Here is a 17,634-nt window from a genome sequence, read left to right as displayed (position 1 = left end):
GAATAAATTTCAAAAAAGCAAGTTCTCTGTGAGCTCAAAGTATTCAGCCGTAAATTAGGCCAACCATTATATTTCTGAATGATTTACTGCTTTAGCTTTTCTTCTAATCCACTGCACTGAATGGATAAATTCTGCCACATTTCCATATCTGGTATGAATGGCTCAATCACTCTCGAACAGACTGCTGGACAGTTGGTGCGGTGACTTATATCTTGGAGATTACAAATCCCATCAGACACTAACAAAATTTTAATTAATAAAAAGAATATGCCATTTCTGACTGGAAGACAACGCAACAGAGTACTGCCACAATCCAGTGGCACCGAAGTGTACATGGATGTGGAGATATCGCACTATGCACATTACTTCTAGCCACAAGGGATGCCCTTTTTCTAGTAGTTAGAGAATGCTGCATGAACAAAGCAGAGGTTCAAGAAAGATTCACTGAAGAAAGTGGGGCTCCTGGAACACGTGCCCCCGTCCCGTTGTGTTTGATTAAGATCAACAGAAGAAAATGTCTGTATTATCTGTTTTGCAACTTTGCTAAAGACTGAGGATGTCTGCCTCCATCACATTTGCAATTTCTCACAAGCACTAAAATATATTTTGAACACAGAAGAGTATCCAAAGAAACCAAAAGTTCACAGATTAAGCTCTGCATACTTTGAAGCCTGTGAAACAGGAGCCTGACCATCTAGAAGGATGGGGAGAAGGACGGAACATCAGCCTCTCCTTCCTCCCCTGGTGCTTCCTCTACTGCCACAACTGATCAATTTTATGGTTTTAATTGTGCATGGTTTTAATTTGTTTTTATTGCAAACCACCTTGGGAGTTGGTTATGGCTGAATGGCTGCCTATAAATACAGTTAGTGAGTAAGTAAGTAAATGGAAGAATGAAGTAAATTAAATAAAATATTTGTTGCCTGAACTCCAAGTGCAACTGCTTATACTCTGAACACTCAGAAACTAATTCTCATTCACAACAACCATCTCTTGCACACAAAACCCTAGAATTAATTTCACTATTCGTCTTGTAATGTGAAAGATTCGTTAAGCACAAGAAGAGTGGTATAGCCTATTATCATGCACTGGCTGACTTTATGAACTGAACGGCTCACTCACTCAGATTCAAGGAGGACTAAAAAGTCTGACAGGAGATAAACAGCAAAGTAAAGATTTCGATTTTTTTTTTACAATCTCCTCATTTAAGTTTAACTAAGAAAATTGCCGCTGTATGGCTAGAACAACTGACTGTGTTCATTTGGTAGCCAGGGAAAACAAAGTTTCAAAAGAAACAGCCTGGGGTTTAGAAAGGCCAGAATCAGATGAACTTGGGTACTACTGGTGGTTACCAGACACATTGCACTCCTGAAGTGGTATAATCCAGGCTGTGTGTGTGTCATCTGCTGACTCTAAGAGCCTAACACAATACACTATTTATTCCCCAGGTTGAGTTGACAGATAAGATCTACCAGTTCCACGTTCAGAGCTTAATTCCTATTAATGTGGAAGCTTGATTTGGATTGGGAGTATGGCATGTGAGAAAGGAGGCTCCAGCCTTTCCTTCCGAGCCATTTCCTGAGCAGAAACAGCCCCAGGAGCTGCTGTTTGCTCACTGGGAAAATTTTAATGTGTACCCCATCAGTACAGATAGCCCAGGTGAGCCTGATCTGATCAGATCTCAGAAGCTAAGGAGGGTTGGCCTTGGTTAGTGATTGGATGGGAGACCTCCAATGAAGACCAGGGTTGCAGAGGCAGGCAATGGCAAACCACCTCTGTTAGTCTCTTGCCATGAAATCCCCAACAGGGGTCACCATAAGTCAGCTATGACTTGAGGGCACTCTCCACCACCACCAGCTCATCAGTACATGTTACATTTCCCCAATGGGGAAATAACACTGACTTCGTTCACCATTCTGGGTGGGCACTAATCTACCCAGAAGAGCAGTATACAAATGAACTGTTGTTGTTGTTAGGCAAGAAGTGGTTCTCCAAGGGCATTTCACAAAAATGGCACAGGGGAAGGCTTAAGTCCCTTTCCCCATGCACCATGATTCCAATCTGAATCAGACATGGCATACCTGGGAATTATGTTCCAAGCACAGAATGCCCAGACCGTATCTATCAACCTGTCCCAGTGGCTGGGAAAAATTTATTGTGGAATTAGGCCCTGAATTGATTGTTTTTACAGAAACAAGCAGCTCTTCCTGTAGTCAGCCGAATAAGGATTTCCCACAATGTAGTACTGTCCCACCCCACCCCCAGCTCGTTTTTAAGAGCACTCCCATTCATGCTCAAACTCAGTAAGAGGAGGGCAAGAGAAAGCATCTGAAGACAAAGCTTCAGTGATTAATCTCCCTTCCCCTGCAGGCTTCCTAAAAAACCAAGGGTGTTTTGCAAGCATTATAAATTTTTTATGATTTGGAGATGGCTCTATTTTTGGTTAGGAGATTTACAGTGAAATCCTAGGATCCTGTATGTCCTCTACTGAGTTATTGCTTTAAAGCATTTTGTGTCCCAAATCCCTACAAACGGCTCCTCTAAGTATTCCAAATTAACTTCTGAGATCCTTACCCTACAGTTTAGTAGCGTGTAAAGCACATGGTCAGGAGTTGTTTGAGCTCTCCATTGTAAGACTTCTGATAGAAACAGGAACTGAGGGGACAAAGAGAGAAAAAGAGAGAGTGAGAATTACAACAATCTTCTTTTAGCATTTTCAAGGAAGCTATCTTTTCCTCCACTTGCAACTGAAGGTGGCTTTAAACATACATCATTGTGGAAGCATATACTACTATTTTCAAATTTGTTCATCAATAAGAGTAATGATCCCTTGTCCTAAGAGAATCTGAAAGCCTATGAAATATGTCAGAATCTGTAAATATGAAAAGAAAAGAAAAACCCCACACAACAGAAATTTTGTTTGAACATTCATATTTCTAGGAATAACAACAACAACTATGCTTATATACCGCTCTTCTAGACAAATTAGTGCCTTACCCAGAGCGGTGAACAAGTCAGTGTTATTATAATCCCCACAGTACAGCTGGGGAGCTGGGGCTGAGAGAAGCAGCTTACACAAGACCACCTACTGAGCTCATGGTGGTAGTAGGATTCAAACCAGTAGAGTGCTGATTCGCAGACAAACCACTTAATCACTGCACTACAGCAGCTCTCTGGTCACAATTGCTATTCACAATGGTTATCTGGTAACAATTGCTATTCACAATATATTCCATGCTAGGCAGGTTTATTAAAGTTTTAAGAAGTGAACTCACAACTGTGAAAGGACATTTTTACATCCCTTCTGAAAATGACATGCTGCTTAGTAACAAGACCACAGTGCACATGTTTTTCTGCCATTGCCTGGGAATAGAATACTTGCTTGACCGTGACGTAAACCTCAGCTGGGAGAAAGATGCTTGGAACAAGAACATCTTTGTACTGACTCCCAGCCTATGGCTAGTCAATCACATTGACCTTACTATGATGAATAGGGATGCAACCACAAAACCTTATTCTCAAGTGTCTGCAGTGGCTTGCCACAAGCTGTATCTTAAGTATGGTGGCACATGACAATGGGGCATAAGCCAGCATGCAAAGAAGATTTCTGGAACATATGCAGGAGAGGTTATTTGAGCAGACCAAAATTTATTAACTTTTCATCCTGCCAGGCTTCCAGGAAGCCCAAGGCAGTGTACATGGGGGCCTAAAAGAGTTCCCCATCCAGGCACTGAAGAGACTTGAACCTGCTTGACTTCAGCCTCACAGTCTAACAGGAATAGTTTTTACTTCTTCTGACAACTGTATAAGTCAATGACACTAACATGACACCAACTCTTCTAGAAGTAGTAGTCTAGGCTCAGCGTGATCCTAAGTAGGACTGGGAACCAAGGTCCCACCATGTGCTTTGAGTTTGCGGTCACATGGCCAACAATAATCACGCTGCCAATAATCATGCAAACACCAACAAGGGGCTGCCTCTGAATCACAACTGCTGGAGACTTGCAAAGAAACAACAGGAAGTATACACTAAAGTAATCATAATAATTCTCCTTCTCTAAATAAGAATAATTTTACTGTATTTTAAATATAAAGTGAACAGTGCTCAAGTGCATAATATTAATCAACAAATGTTCAATAAATATAATATACTATAAATACTACATCACAATATACAAAAATATCTCATCTATATACAATATCATTGGTTTGTCCGGAATTCCAACCGGTGTAGAGCTGTACACTGGTTGGACTTCTATATTTATGGTATATTATATTTATTGAACATTTATTGATTAATATGACGCATGTGAGCACTGTGCACTTTATATTTAAAATACAGTAAAATTATTCTTATTTAGAGAAGGAGAATTACTGTGATTACTCTAGTGTACACCTCCGGTTGTTTCTTTGCAAGTCGCCAATAATCATGCAGCAATTGTAAAGTTGTAATGCTAGGAATGTGGATGGTTTCTCACTTTACCTTTCTGGCTTGATCGTTATCTTCTATTTGCCCCAGATCTCTGCCGCTTGCCTGAGCAATTCTTTTCCCAGAGACCAGATTCCCCACCATCACAGAGGCAGGGCCAATTTCTACAAAATATCAGAAACACATTTATTAGTGGAACAAAACGTGTGCAAGTTCTGCAATGCAGAATTCAGAACATCTCCACCTCCCATCTGCTGTGATGTTCTCTACATTCCAAACCTCTACCACAAGTCTGAAAATTTAAATTAAAATGCACAGTACATATTCAGTTGGTGGAAGCTGATTGCCCCCGATACTGCTAGAGCATCATTCCATCTTATAGACTCAGACGATACACCCAATCATGAGTCATTATTTGGCAATATGCAGCTTGCTAGGAGAATTGGCCTGGAGAGAGAGGGAGGCATGTCCTAGTATCAATCAAGGGTTATAATGCCAGAAACTGCCTATGGAGGTGCCCATTTTAGGCACTTGGAAGAGAATGCTCGTAAAAAGAAGAAGGAAACCATTAAGATCTAGGCCAGAATGACTGACCCTTGCTCACTAAGCATGTGCATATGCATCCACACACACGCAGTCTTTGACCACTAAAAAAATGACAGCTAAATATCTACTTGTCAGCAGGCAAGCCAGAGACTAGCTACACGTGACTCTCACTGCATGGAACACAGCCCAGCCTCTGACTCCTGAGAATTCTGAAAGCTTCCCCTTGTCAGTAGAGGAAAGCTGTCTTTTGAAGTCACAGCGTCAGGAAAGGAGATGTCGCAAGCCAGCAGGTTAATCTCTAGTTATTAGGCTCAGCTAATCTCCCTTAGCTGTACAAGAACAGGGAAAATTAGCTGAGCAGCATAGCAGTAGGGAAAAAGCCTGCTAACCACTCGAGTCTCCTGAGATCACATCAAGGGAAGCTTCTTTGCATTTCCTCAACTGCTAAAACAGAAGCCTTCAGAATTCTCAACCACCAGAGCCTGAGTGCTAAACCCAGCACAGGTCCAAAGGAAGGTCCAGCAGCCTGGATCTCCATGGGATCAGAATAATTCCTGGAGAAAGAAAACTCTCTATACCTACCGACTATGGCTAAATGCCCAGATAACGTGAAGGAAATGCATACACGAAAGGCCATTAAACAAAGCATTCTTTATGGCGACACTAAGCTTACCTGGTTGCTTTTGCCTTGGTTTAGGCAAGTTTGTTACGCAGGTGTGTGGACACATCAACACATTGCAGGGATGCAGAGCGCCTTCAAGGAAAAGCTGCTTTGTTTCTGATAAGTGGATTCCACCTAGGGGAGTCTTTGGGAGTGTGTTCGCCGGCACCAGTGCTAAGCAGTAAACCCCAACTTGATGAATACTGTCTATAGCCTAGAAATGGTTTTTCAAAAACAAACTGGAAATTAATACAAGGATAAAGGGGGGGAAAGCAAGTAACCAAATGTCTTACTATTGCATGCTAAATGACTTTCAACAGCTAAGCAATCACCTGCCCAACAAAAATACACTCTTAATGTATCTTTAGTTGCAAATGGAAAATTGCATCAACAAGGTTAAATACAATTATTAATGAGGCTAATTTCAGGTGAGTTGCTATGTTGGTCTATAGCAGAAGAACAAGAGTGGGGTCCAGTAGTACCTTAGAGATCAACTAGATCTCCAGGGTGTGAGCTTTTGAGAGTCAGAACTGTCTTCGTCAGACACATGGAGTCAAAAAAGTTAGAAGTCTGGGGCTGGGAGGGGTACTGCAAATTAGATTGTCAGGAAGGTGGCTATAATGCATGTTGTGATTAGGTTGATAGAACATGGGTGCAAGGTGTGTAAAATTAGCACCTGTAATGCAAGAAAAATCCTATGTCCCGATTCAGCCCTGGAGGATCCATGGTTCCAAATTTGCAAATAAATAATTAATCTCGTTAATCATTAAAGATATATAGATTGTGATCTGAAATCAGCAGCCTCAAATCTGGTTTGTCTTCGCAGACAGAAAACCATGATAAAACCTCTTACTCCATTACTGTTTCCTGGGCCAATCTGTGTACTTGCCTGCTGCGAACATGAACTGTGAATAATACCACCATTAATCAAAGACTGACCAGAATAACTACAATTTTGTATGTCACAGTAGAAAGCCTCTTTTAATAATTAAACAGTGTGCTTTTGTTCTTTAAAAAAAATTAACTTATTGGACCTTGAAACTGTGGATTTCAAAACGCTAAGGAGGCGAAAAAAAAGGAAAGAAAACGAACAAGTTCCTAGCCTAAATTCTATCAGCTTATGATTTGCTCATGAGGAATTCCCCTGTCAGGGCTAACCGTAACCAGTATTCTGAGAAACCTATAGTACAGGAGAGCAAGCCCAGTGAAGCCCCCTGTTATGGAAAGCGTACATGGGAATCGTCCATTGCAGATGTTATGTCCATCCTACTGAACGAGTCTGGCTTCTTTGACCTTTCCAGCACCTCCAGGCATACTAGTTGTTCTCTCATCATAAAACCACCATCGGAGTCAATACAGGGATGTTTAAAGTATTAAACTCTGTCCAGCATGATATGGTGTATAATGCAAAAGAACAGGACCTCAAGTGAGTGAAATTTCTTTTGTTTGCCGTTGAAATTTGTGGGCTAGCCTCTGCTTACCAATGATGGAGGCAAGAAGTGCTGTCTTATTTTCAGTTCTTTCCCTAATAATTTAGCATGGCGTTTGCCTTTTTCAGTGCTACTACATACCAGGACCGTTTCCACACTACTCACCTTCATCCGGAACGCTGAGGAACATGGTGAAAAAACCCACAGAAGACAGCGTCTTCTCGCAAGAGTTTCGCACGATGTCGCGCAAAATTCGCGCGAGAAGATGCTATCTTCCGCATTTTTTTCACGACATTTCGCAGTATTCTGGATGAAGGCGAGTAGTGTGGACACTGCCCTGGTCAACATTTCTCATCAAGCTTTCCACTAGAACCCCAAGATCTCTTTCATTCTCAGCCTCAGGAAGTTCAGGATGCAGAATCCCACATGCTTGTTGAGTCACCTTTCCCCAGGCATGTAGCTGGCTGCTGAGGAACACCATTTCTGAAAGCTTTTAAACGTCCCAGCAGTCTCTTCAGTACTGTTCAGACAAAACAAGTTATTGCCACTAGAAGCCAGAGCCTCTGCTAAGGGCAATTATAAAAGCAATCCACGAGACACAGAGAAGGTAACCGTCAACAGCCAACCTAGGGGGACAGACTCTCCACTTCTGTCATATTTCTGAACACTACTGGGCAGGGCTTTTTTTCTGGGAAAAGAGGTGGTGGAGCTCAGTGGGTTGCCCTTGGAGAAAATAGTCACATGGCTGGTGGCCCCGCCCCCTCATCTCCAGACAGAGGGGAGTTGAGATTGCCCTCCGCACCGCTCGGCGGCGTGGAGGGCAATCTCAACTCCCCTCTGTCTGGAGATCAGGGGGCGTGGCCACCAGCCATGTGACCATTTTCAAGAGGTTCCGGAACTCTGTTCCCCCGTGTTCCCCCTGAAAAAAAGCCCTGCTACTGGGACTTAATTAGTAATCTAGTCAGGCACAAAAAAGAAATACTATGTCCGACTGATGCCACTTTCTGTGCATGTTCATGACCATTTGCAACCAATTTTTTTTTTCTGAAATGGAGATATATTTCAACACTGTGAAGAGTCAGAGGGTGAGAATAACACACAACTCAGTATCTTTGTTCCTCTGCCGCCATTGAGATTTAGATGGTAATTTCCATGGTCATTTGCTAAAGTTGCTGCAAAATGTATTGTGCACTATGACGGTTAAAGAAAATCCCCACATTTGGAGGCAATATGCCACTGAGTGCCAGCTGTTAAGCACAGGGTGATATAACATGGGACAGTGCCACCTTCATGCCCCACGTGGGAATCTTCCCAAAGGCATCTGGTTACCGCTGGGAGAAAGATGATGCTGGACGAAATGGACTGATCCAAAAGGGCTCTTCTTAAGTTCATAAAGTGTCACTTACATGGATAATGATTGCCAGAAGAAGTGTTAATCCATGGCAGCAAACACAGAGTCTTATAGCTCCTTAAAGGCTAACTGGCAGACAGTGGTTCGAAAAAAGGCCACAAAAGACAAGAGGTAGCAATTAGTTCGATCATGAATAAGGCTAAATCATATGGGTTCGGAATACACGAGTATTTACTTTGCCAAGACAGATATGCTGGGAAGCCAGGGCGCACTGTGATATCATGTATGAAGATGTTCTCAAATATTATTTAACTAGCTAAATCAATGCACTTGAATGATCCGTCAAGCAGATTCATTCACAAACTGAGGTAATTGTGCAGCGTGGCGATGCAAAGATAAAACACCAATGGTAAAACATTCATAGGCAGAAGCAAGCTGCAGGATTCCACAGAAATAGCTATGAATACATTTATTATCTTTTCTTTGTAAGTGGAATGTGTTCCCTTGAAGAATATTTGTAAGGCTGAAGATGTAGGCAGCATCTTGATTAGAGTAGCAGACTACGACGACGCAGTTCCCCCACCCCCAGCCCAAGCCATGAAGTTTTCTCAGCTATCTTGGACCAGTCATTCTCTTTTAGCCTGGCCAAGCTCAGAGGTCGTTGTGAGAATAAAGCAGAGGAGAATTATCCCTCTAAATGCACTTGTATCCCACCTTTCCTTCAGGAAGCTCAGAGCACATTTCTCCCCTTTTCCCTTTTGACCCCTCAACAGCCACATGGTTTGAGATGTACACAAGTCCTGAAAAGTCCTCCACCCTGAAGCATCTTTTGGAAGCCAAAGAGGACCCGTGACCAGCTATGAATTTGTTTTTATTCCAGACCCTCAACCCTGTATTTTGCCTCAATGTGAAAAAAGCATGTCCCTCACACTTCCTGCCCTTAACTTCCATAAAATTACTACAAGTCTACTTAACAGCTGTTGCTGCTTCGCAGCATTTTTAAAAAAAAAATTCCTGAAGTGAGGAAAAACAAATCTAAAATTCTAGCGGCATGTGCCAAAAGGATGGGGGAAAAAAAGAATAATTATCTGTGCGGCACCAGATCCGGAGGAGGATAAAACAGAATGAATTGGGCAGCAGTGAGACAGACTGTGTAGTATATGTGAATGCCAGCAGACTAAACAATTTCGCTTATGTATCCAGTGAAGAGAGAATGGGGAAGGTGAGAATCTGTCACACCATGTACAGCTCAGGATTTTTAATCTGACTGGGCAGAACGCAAGTTGAACAACAGTACCTGTAGCACTCTACTCATCCACTGAAAGCTGTCTTCCTCCGTGGAGTCCGGTCTTTGTTCAGCAACGATAACTATCCTCTCATCATGAAGGACGCTCACTGAAAACACTGCTATTCTGTGGAATGTGGAAACCAAAACAGTCACTGTCTAGCAACAAGGAGTGTAGAAAAATCTGCATTTCATCAAACTTTGTGACTCACTCTACTCATTAGTTATGCAATTGAGAGGACTGGGATTCAAGCTCTTATTTCTTCTAGAAAGAGACAGCTGCATCGAAACACCTACGGAAGTTTAAAATAGAGCACTGCTGGAGAAACAGCTATTATAAAAACTAGCTTTTCAGCTCTCCAAAGAGTACTGCACAGCCCTTGAGGAAGACTTCTTTCTGCATGCAGGCCAGTAGGGTATTTACCAAAAGATGAAAAAACAAACAAACAAGGTTTAGGGCTAAATAACAGACTGAAACCAAATGCTGTCCCAAATTTTACTGGGACCAACGAAAAATGAAATCCTGCCCTCAAGTCATACTTGACATATTACAACCCCTGGTGGGGTTTTCATGGCAAGAGAGTAACAAAGGTGGTTTGCCATTGCCTGCCTCTGAAATCTGGGACCAATGGCAGCAAGCAAAGTTTGATTTGTCTCCATTTTATTTTGTTTTTATACTGGCTTCTTTCTAGTAGCCCAAAATGGAAAACTTGTACTGTAAAGTTACCAGCCCTCCTTACCTCTAAAGTGGGGGAGGGGGAATTGCATTGCAGATGCAGGGTTTGAATCTGTTGAGCTTGTGCATGCTCTGGAGGCCACAATGACATCACTTCTGGTTGAAAAACAGAAGCTATGGCATCTTGCGGGGGGGGGGGGAGACAAATCAGCCCCATAACTTCCATTTTTGAACCAGAAGTGAGTCACTGGGGCCTCTGGGACTTGCACACCATTGCGCTACAGTGGCTCCTGGCCTACTTTCCTCCTCCATTCTTGCCCCTTGCCAGCCAGGTGAGTGGGGTCAGGGGGTGAACAGTGGGAGCAGGGGATCCCTCACTGGGATACTGGCATTCCCATCACACTGTGGAGATCAACAGTGTTGCTTCATTCTTCAACAAGAAGTTATGAGAAAGCATCCTAGAGTAAAACTAATGCAACAAGACAGGTTTTGGTCTCGCAGTTCAGAGCATCTTCAATTCTGCTCCGAGTATTAGAAGTGACTACTTGGAATCTTATTTAAAGGGGAAGGGAGAGCAAAGTGAAACATACCTTCCCCTATAGACAAACTTCATCGGTTCCACTGCCAGTGCTGTTGCTACGATGTCATCTGCATTGTGCCGCCGTCCACTGACAACCATTAGACCATCCATTTTGCCGACAACAAAAACCAGTCCACCCGGGCCAATAAATCCCAGCAATCCAGTTCTTATAAAAGGGTATTCACTTATTGGTGCACCTGAACTGGTCATAGGGAACACCTGCAAGATGTACAGGCAAGTTTCATCACTGTGCTGGAGATTCTCGCTTCACCATAGATGCCCAAGAAATTCAGATCAGAGGATTTATTACAAGTGAAACACAACTCCCTGGCTCTGACTGCTCTCTTGGGGAGAGATAGGAGGAATACAGATGACACACAGACATTCTGATGTTCCTGGGGTTCCAGAATGAAATAATAATGACTATCCTGAATTAGCACAGATGCTGTTAAAAACCTGAACTGGACTCCACCAGCACAATGTAAAAAGACATACATGTTGCCAGATGGCCAGCATCCCAAACCTTGAAACTTATGGAGAAAGATCAGTTTCATGTATGTGGCCATATTGGTCTGCAGTAAAATAACAGAATTTGAACCCAGTGGCACCTTAGAGACCAACAAGATGTTCAGAGTATAAGTTTTCAAGAGTCAAAACTCAGTTCTTCAGATTCAGGGAGGAACGGAGAAAGACCAGATGATGACGATGATGATATGGGGGCCAGGTGATGTCATACTTTCACAGTGTGACCAACCAAGGTTGCATTAATGAAACCAGAAAAAGAGTGCCACTAAACAAATGGTGTGCACAGGCACTCTGGTGCTCTAGTATTTTTTAATCTAACTGCTTTGCTGTTGTACCTCCAAGGTGCTCAGAGCACACTTTTTCCATGCAGCTTCTAGATCTGGGCTGCTTAAGTTTCAGCAGCAAAACTACATCACAATTTTTCAGCCCATCCTTGGCCAAGGCCACGGACAGCATATAATGTCAGTACTGAACCCCAACTTGAAATTATGTAAACTGGTATACAAATGCTCTCTTTCAAAGCAAGAGGTTGAGGCATGGTAACCTCTCTTTATCAATTCTCAACAAACCCTTTCCAAATAGGAGATATTTAGTGTTTCAAGGCTGGTATCATGTTTTACTTTTAACGGAGTCTTAACAGAGATTTTTACTCTTAATAGAGTCTTATTACAGCTGCCATCCACCCCAAAATGAAGGCAACCCAAACCTAATCGAATTATTAGAATCTCTGGCATCATCCGAAAGCTCTTTGGGAAACTTGAAACGCTCTAGAGGGGAATGCTCGTTTAACCTCGACTCACCTCAAACGTGTTTTTTGTCATCCCAGAGAGCCCATAATAGGATGTTCCGGTTGCAATGGCACACACACACAGTTCTCCTACTTCATCTGTTCGACAGAGCTGAGGAACCCCATCTGGCTTCACTGCACACATTATAGCTAGGAAGAGAAAAGCAAGATAATTTTATATGGAATATACGACTTGCAACTTTTACAAAAATGTGTGTACGCTGCAAATAAAAGAAATCCAAGTCAATTTGCATTAATTAATATGTAATTTTTCTATTTGTTTAAAAATAAACCCCAGCCTTGCATTATAGCTCATGCCTTTCAGCCACCTTGGAAGGTACTGATGCAAAAGATGCTTTGGGCTGGTGTCTTCACAACTTGTACTCGGCTTGTAAAGGGGTTGTCAAAAATGGTTACCTCAAAAGAGCTTCTTTGATAATACTTCTCTTTCTGAGAAAGTACTTTTTTTAAGTGGGAAGAAGTTTAATGTTTATATCTGAGGAAAGAAAGATATTCCACCTGTATCATCCTAATGCTAAAGCTATGAAGAGGAAGAAAGCCAATAAAAAGATTTTAACACAACAGGAATTATTGAATATTAAAAAAAGATAAAGTGTTGTCATGAAATAAGGAGAGGCATTCCAGAACTAGGCTGTACTCTTGGTACGTTATTCCACCGTGCTAAAAGTACCTCTTAAAGCTTTTACTGTTTCCAGTCTTGGGCATAAAAAAGAAAGCCATATATGACTTGTGATGGATTGCAACTGCAGTAAATCCTGCGACAAGCATATGTTTAGCAGTGGGAAAGGAGCCAGCATGGCAGAGGGAGAAGGAAACAGAGCAGAATGCTTTTATATGTGCAAAGCACAATAGTTTTATGTTCACTTCCATCCCTTGAGAAAGATGCATAAGAAGTCAGTACTGCACCCTCCTTTATATTAAGTTGGGCGGCAGAATCATATATCGGCAGACACACAGGAAGGGTGTCATCTTTTTATAAAAGACACATTAGGAAGAAACTCTTAATTTACCACTGTTCCAAAATAAAGATTATAAATTAACCTCTGTCCCATGTTGCCTTTGTCTATAATTTATTACAGGCTCTTTTAAGAAAAAAGTTGGCTTTGCACAAAAGTTATTTAATGTCACGTTGGAAGTTGAGACGAAGGGGAACTGGGTTGAGAGTTAGCACAGGCTGCCTAGAACATTAACATTTTAAAATAATTGTATTTATGTGTTCAACTGAGAAACAGTAGTCACAGGACCTTGGAGGAAATATATATAACAAACCAGACAGATCGTGGAAAACTGATCTGAAAGGTGTTGGCAATCTGAGTCGTGGGAACAGTCCACTAGGAAAGGTTCATGCAGGAGCACGTTTCGCCAAAACAAATGGGAGCTCAGCATTCAGGCACCTCATTTTCATTTCAATGGAATCTGTGGAGGTGTCATTCCAAGCAGGGCACATCTGATGACCTCAGTTCTAAATATAGATATATCAGATACAACTCAATCAAACGTGTTTATTTGTATTCCACTCTTCCACCAAGAGAAATTTTTTTGTTCCACAAATACATGCTATATTGTGAAAGACACCTATCCAAGCATTCCTAATAAGTTTCACAAATGAGTGGAAACTTGAACCTGAGTGTTTATGGCTACAAACCCAGTACGCTAGCCACAGTATCAAAATGCTTGTTTCAAAACAAATCTATTTGTTATAGGGGGATATCATGGAGTACAACCCTTACAAAACTGTACCACTCTAGAATGCAGGTTGGAAGAGGAGGATCATAAATGCTTCCACAGCAAAACTGCCTGTAGAAAATTAGCCCATAAGGGAGAAAGCTAATCTCCCTGATATGCGAGGTTTCCACAGGCAGTGAGTTTTTGCTGTGGGGAAAGATTCAAACATGGGATACCCTCACCTGCATTCTGGAGTGCCATAGTCCCAGGAGGACTTTATCATGTGATTTACTGAACATGTGGATTGGCCCTCAGATAGCCTTGGGAGAGACAATATCTAAAATAATAGGACAGACAGAAGTCAAGATAACAAAGCGTTAGCCACAATGAATTCAGATCATAACATTTTAGGTATTTGGGTCCTTGAGTCCTATCATGTGTACAGTTTAGTACATGCCACAAACATTATCACTTAAGTGAAGAGAAAGAAATAGGCATAGTGGGTCAAGAAAAATGAACAACAGGCAAACTTACGGCAATATAAAGAAAAAGCATATCGCTTTTTATTTTCCTTATGCCTGTATCCTTATATATAAATTGCACAGATAATTGGAATCTACTTTTTGTTTTTATTATGCTGTTAGAGGCTCATTGCTCCTTTAAAAAAAAAACATTATTTCCCAAGGCTCCTTAGGAGGAAATGATGACTGATAGTTTGAAACGTGTCACCTTTGCTGCACGTTTACAGAACCCAGTTAAACAGAAAAACGATTTGATATTTTTTAGAGAAATCTGTGAAAAAGAGTCTTACCTCCTGGCATCACCAAGCCAACGTCTTGCACCGTTAGTACAGAAAGCTTTTCTTCAGAATCCACTCTAATGACGCCATACGTAAGACCATGCATGGATAGCACTCCTCTGCCCGGTGGTTGATTGCTATCATCTGTCGGCCTGCAGGGAACAAGTTTCACATCAACGGGCAGCCCTTTATATTAAGAAAGCAATTCACAACATCGCTGTTATGTTTTAGCATGACGAAGAGACAAGAGACCCAGAGTAGGAATACGTGGAGAGAGTTCTGCTCAGTTTTCAATGCCGCTGATGGGCCAAATTCTTTTGAACGGAGTCTGACATTGTTTCAATGTAGGCGTGACATTTTTAGCTCTGGTAGTACTCTTTTTCAGTTTGTTAAATTTCATGGTTTTATTTATAATAATCTTCCTTAGGTCCCCGAGCTAGCGGAAAAGATGAACTTATAAATAAAATAAAATGATGGTAGCAGAGGGCACATATTGGAGGAGCCTGAACTCTCCATTCACTGCTCACCTTTCCTATCAAGGGGGGACACAACCTTTAAGATTAGCACTTCATGCTAATTAAAAGAAAAAAAACCTCCCACCTTCATGCTTCCGATAAATAGCAACTGCTTCTTTGCTGTTTCTAAGCTTTTTTCCATGGTAACATGAACACTGCCAAAATTTGATTTTTCTATTTTGTTTCAAAAATAAAGGGTCCTATTGAGTACACCTACTCAGCACTTCACCCTTAATTTCAAGCTAACAAGAGAGAGAGAGAGAGAGAGCATCAAGCTGATATTTTAGTGGTCAGGCTTTTTCAACACAATGTCAGTACTAGTTATGGGTGGCATTCCCAAGCAACACGGGCAGACCTCAGGATGTGTTCCCAATCAACTGGTGGTGCTCGGATGCATTTCACAATCCATCTTAACAAGCAGTAGCATGCATGTTTTAAAAATGTTTATCAATATCCTTATCTCCTTGCTGTTTTTAAAAAGTGACACTACAATCTTACGAGAACTTTCCTGGGAGTAATCCCCCCAAAGTATATATGCTTAGGACTGCTCTCTAAATACTCTTCTAGGAAACACTAGGTGGGAGTATTAAAATGGAGTGTAATGACAAGCACCATAAATGTTTAATTTAAGATATTACAGATGCTTTCTTTCTCCTAAAAGGTCACTAGCAAAAAGGAAGGGGGACACACACACAACTAACACTGGCTGGTTAGAATGTGCGTTAAGGCATAACTGAAGGGATGTTCATACACACAGGCAGCTGTAATGAAGCAGTATTTCTATTAATTATTTAGGAGAAAAGCTCAATCACAATCTAGTGGTCAACATCCTTCCTTGAATCCTTTCTGACATTCTACTTTTCCACAAGCACCGTGTTTGCTGCCAAGGCGATCACATGGGAAACACCTCACTCACTTTAACGGAAAAAAAATCAAGACCCATTTATCCATTACTTTCTTATCCTTTAAGGAGCTCTTAGGGAGGATCACTGAACTTCCCTCCCCCACCCACCACAATTCTGTGAAGTAAGTTAGAAAAGAGAGAGACAGAAAGAGAGAGAGAGAGACTCAAGGTAAGCCAACGTGCTTCGTGGCTGAGCTGAGAGTTGAACTGAGGACTCTCCAGTCCGTTCAGCAATAACCATTATAACACAATGGCTCCTACTGCCTATGAATCACAGAAGTACTTAAGACGCTATTAGAGTACATGGCTTGGATTGCAGCAGTCTGCCTTACTGTGCACAGCTGACAGGCTCATGAACACATTTTCAATGAGGAACCTTGACGTTTGACAGCCAAGTACCAAACTCATGAGTCAAGCAAGAAGCAATTCAAATGTTTCCCAAGGACAAACACCAGAGCATAATGCTAAATTTCCCACTTGTTAGTAATACTAGTTCTTACATGGGAACATTCAACAAAAAAAGAAGATAGGTGTGCGTCAGCCCCATTGAAATCAGGGGGCTCCATGTGCTCGCCATAGGATTTGAACATTTTCTCAACTGCACTCAATACTTTTGGCCGGAGTTATCCTTTGACTAATAAGCAGGCCCAACTGACACATTCCAGACATTATTATTATAGTCAACCAATGACCAGGTAGTTGTCTGAACCATGACAGAGTGTTATTGATGATAATCATGATGACACAATGGGAGGCAAACAATAAATGTACAATACTCATCACCACATCTGTGTCCTTCAACTTGGAATCCATCCCCATGTTATCTCAAATTCCTAATCGTCCACAATCCAGACACTACACACTGTTCTCTTTAAACTTAATTTTAAGCTTACCACCCCTCACTTTCTTTGTAAAACGGTCATCTTAAACAGTTCAGTTTTACACTGTTCAGTTTTACATTCTGAAGAACAATATACGATTCCCCTGCTTACATCATTCCACAAAATGTGTAAAAGCGAAATCTTTAGGAGCGCCTCCTATAAAAGGAATTAAGGTCATAGCTAATGTCTGTGAAATTTTAGGTAGTTTGTATTAATTTGCTCTTTGTATATTATACTGTTGCACTAGTTCTCTCATTTTGTGTTTCTGTAATCCAGTTTTATTGGTAGTGGTGTACATTCCTTACTGTTTTATTGTTTGTATTATACTCTTTTTTGGTTTGCTGTAGTCTAATTTTGAAATGCAATTTTATTACGCTATTGGTTGTATACTGCTCTTACTGCATTGTTTTTAATGTGTGTCATCCGCTTTGATTGTCAGTGAGAAAGGTGAACTATAAATTAAATAAATAGCTTGTTTGGACCTACCCATGAAATTGGTGCCAAGCAATACGTGTCTTGGGAATTATGTAGCATTCATTACATGGTTTAGGCACTAAACTATAGGATTTCAAGGTATTT

General features: G+C 41.4%; 1 protein-coding gene across 2 annotated transcripts in view; it reads right to left on the bottom strand.

Moving 5' to 3' along the window:
• DIP2C (disco interacting protein 2 homolog C) overlaps positions 1–17,634 on the bottom strand; it is a 347,378-nt gene that overhangs the window by 39,793 nt on the left and 289,951 nt on the right. For both annotated transcript variants that reach the window (XM_054991506.1, XM_054991505.1), the window contains 7 exons: positions 14,768–14,907; positions 12,284–12,420; positions 10,969–11,177; positions 9,715–9,829; positions 5,649–5,850; positions 4,484–4,593; positions 2,575–2,655 (listed from right to left, as the gene is read on the bottom strand). In XM_054991506.1, coding sequence (XP_054847481.1) covers positions 2,575–2,655; positions 4,484–4,593; positions 5,649–5,850; positions 9,715–9,829; positions 10,969–11,177; positions 12,284–12,420; positions 14,768–14,907 — 994 coding nt within the window. The remainder of the gene's footprint in view (positions 1–2,574; positions 2,656–4,483; positions 4,594–5,648; positions 5,851–9,714; positions 9,830–10,968; positions 11,178–12,283; positions 12,421–14,767; positions 14,908–17,634) is intronic.

Source organism: Eublepharis macularius, chromosome 11 (genome assembly GCF_028583425.1).
Source record: "Eublepharis macularius isolate TG4126 chromosome 11, MPM_Emac_v1.0, whole genome shotgun sequence".
NCBI classification, from domain to species: Eukaryota; Metazoa; Chordata; class Lepidosauria; order Squamata; family Eublepharidae; genus Eublepharis; species Eublepharis macularius.
This window is presented reverse-complemented; position numbering and strand designations above follow the sequence as displayed.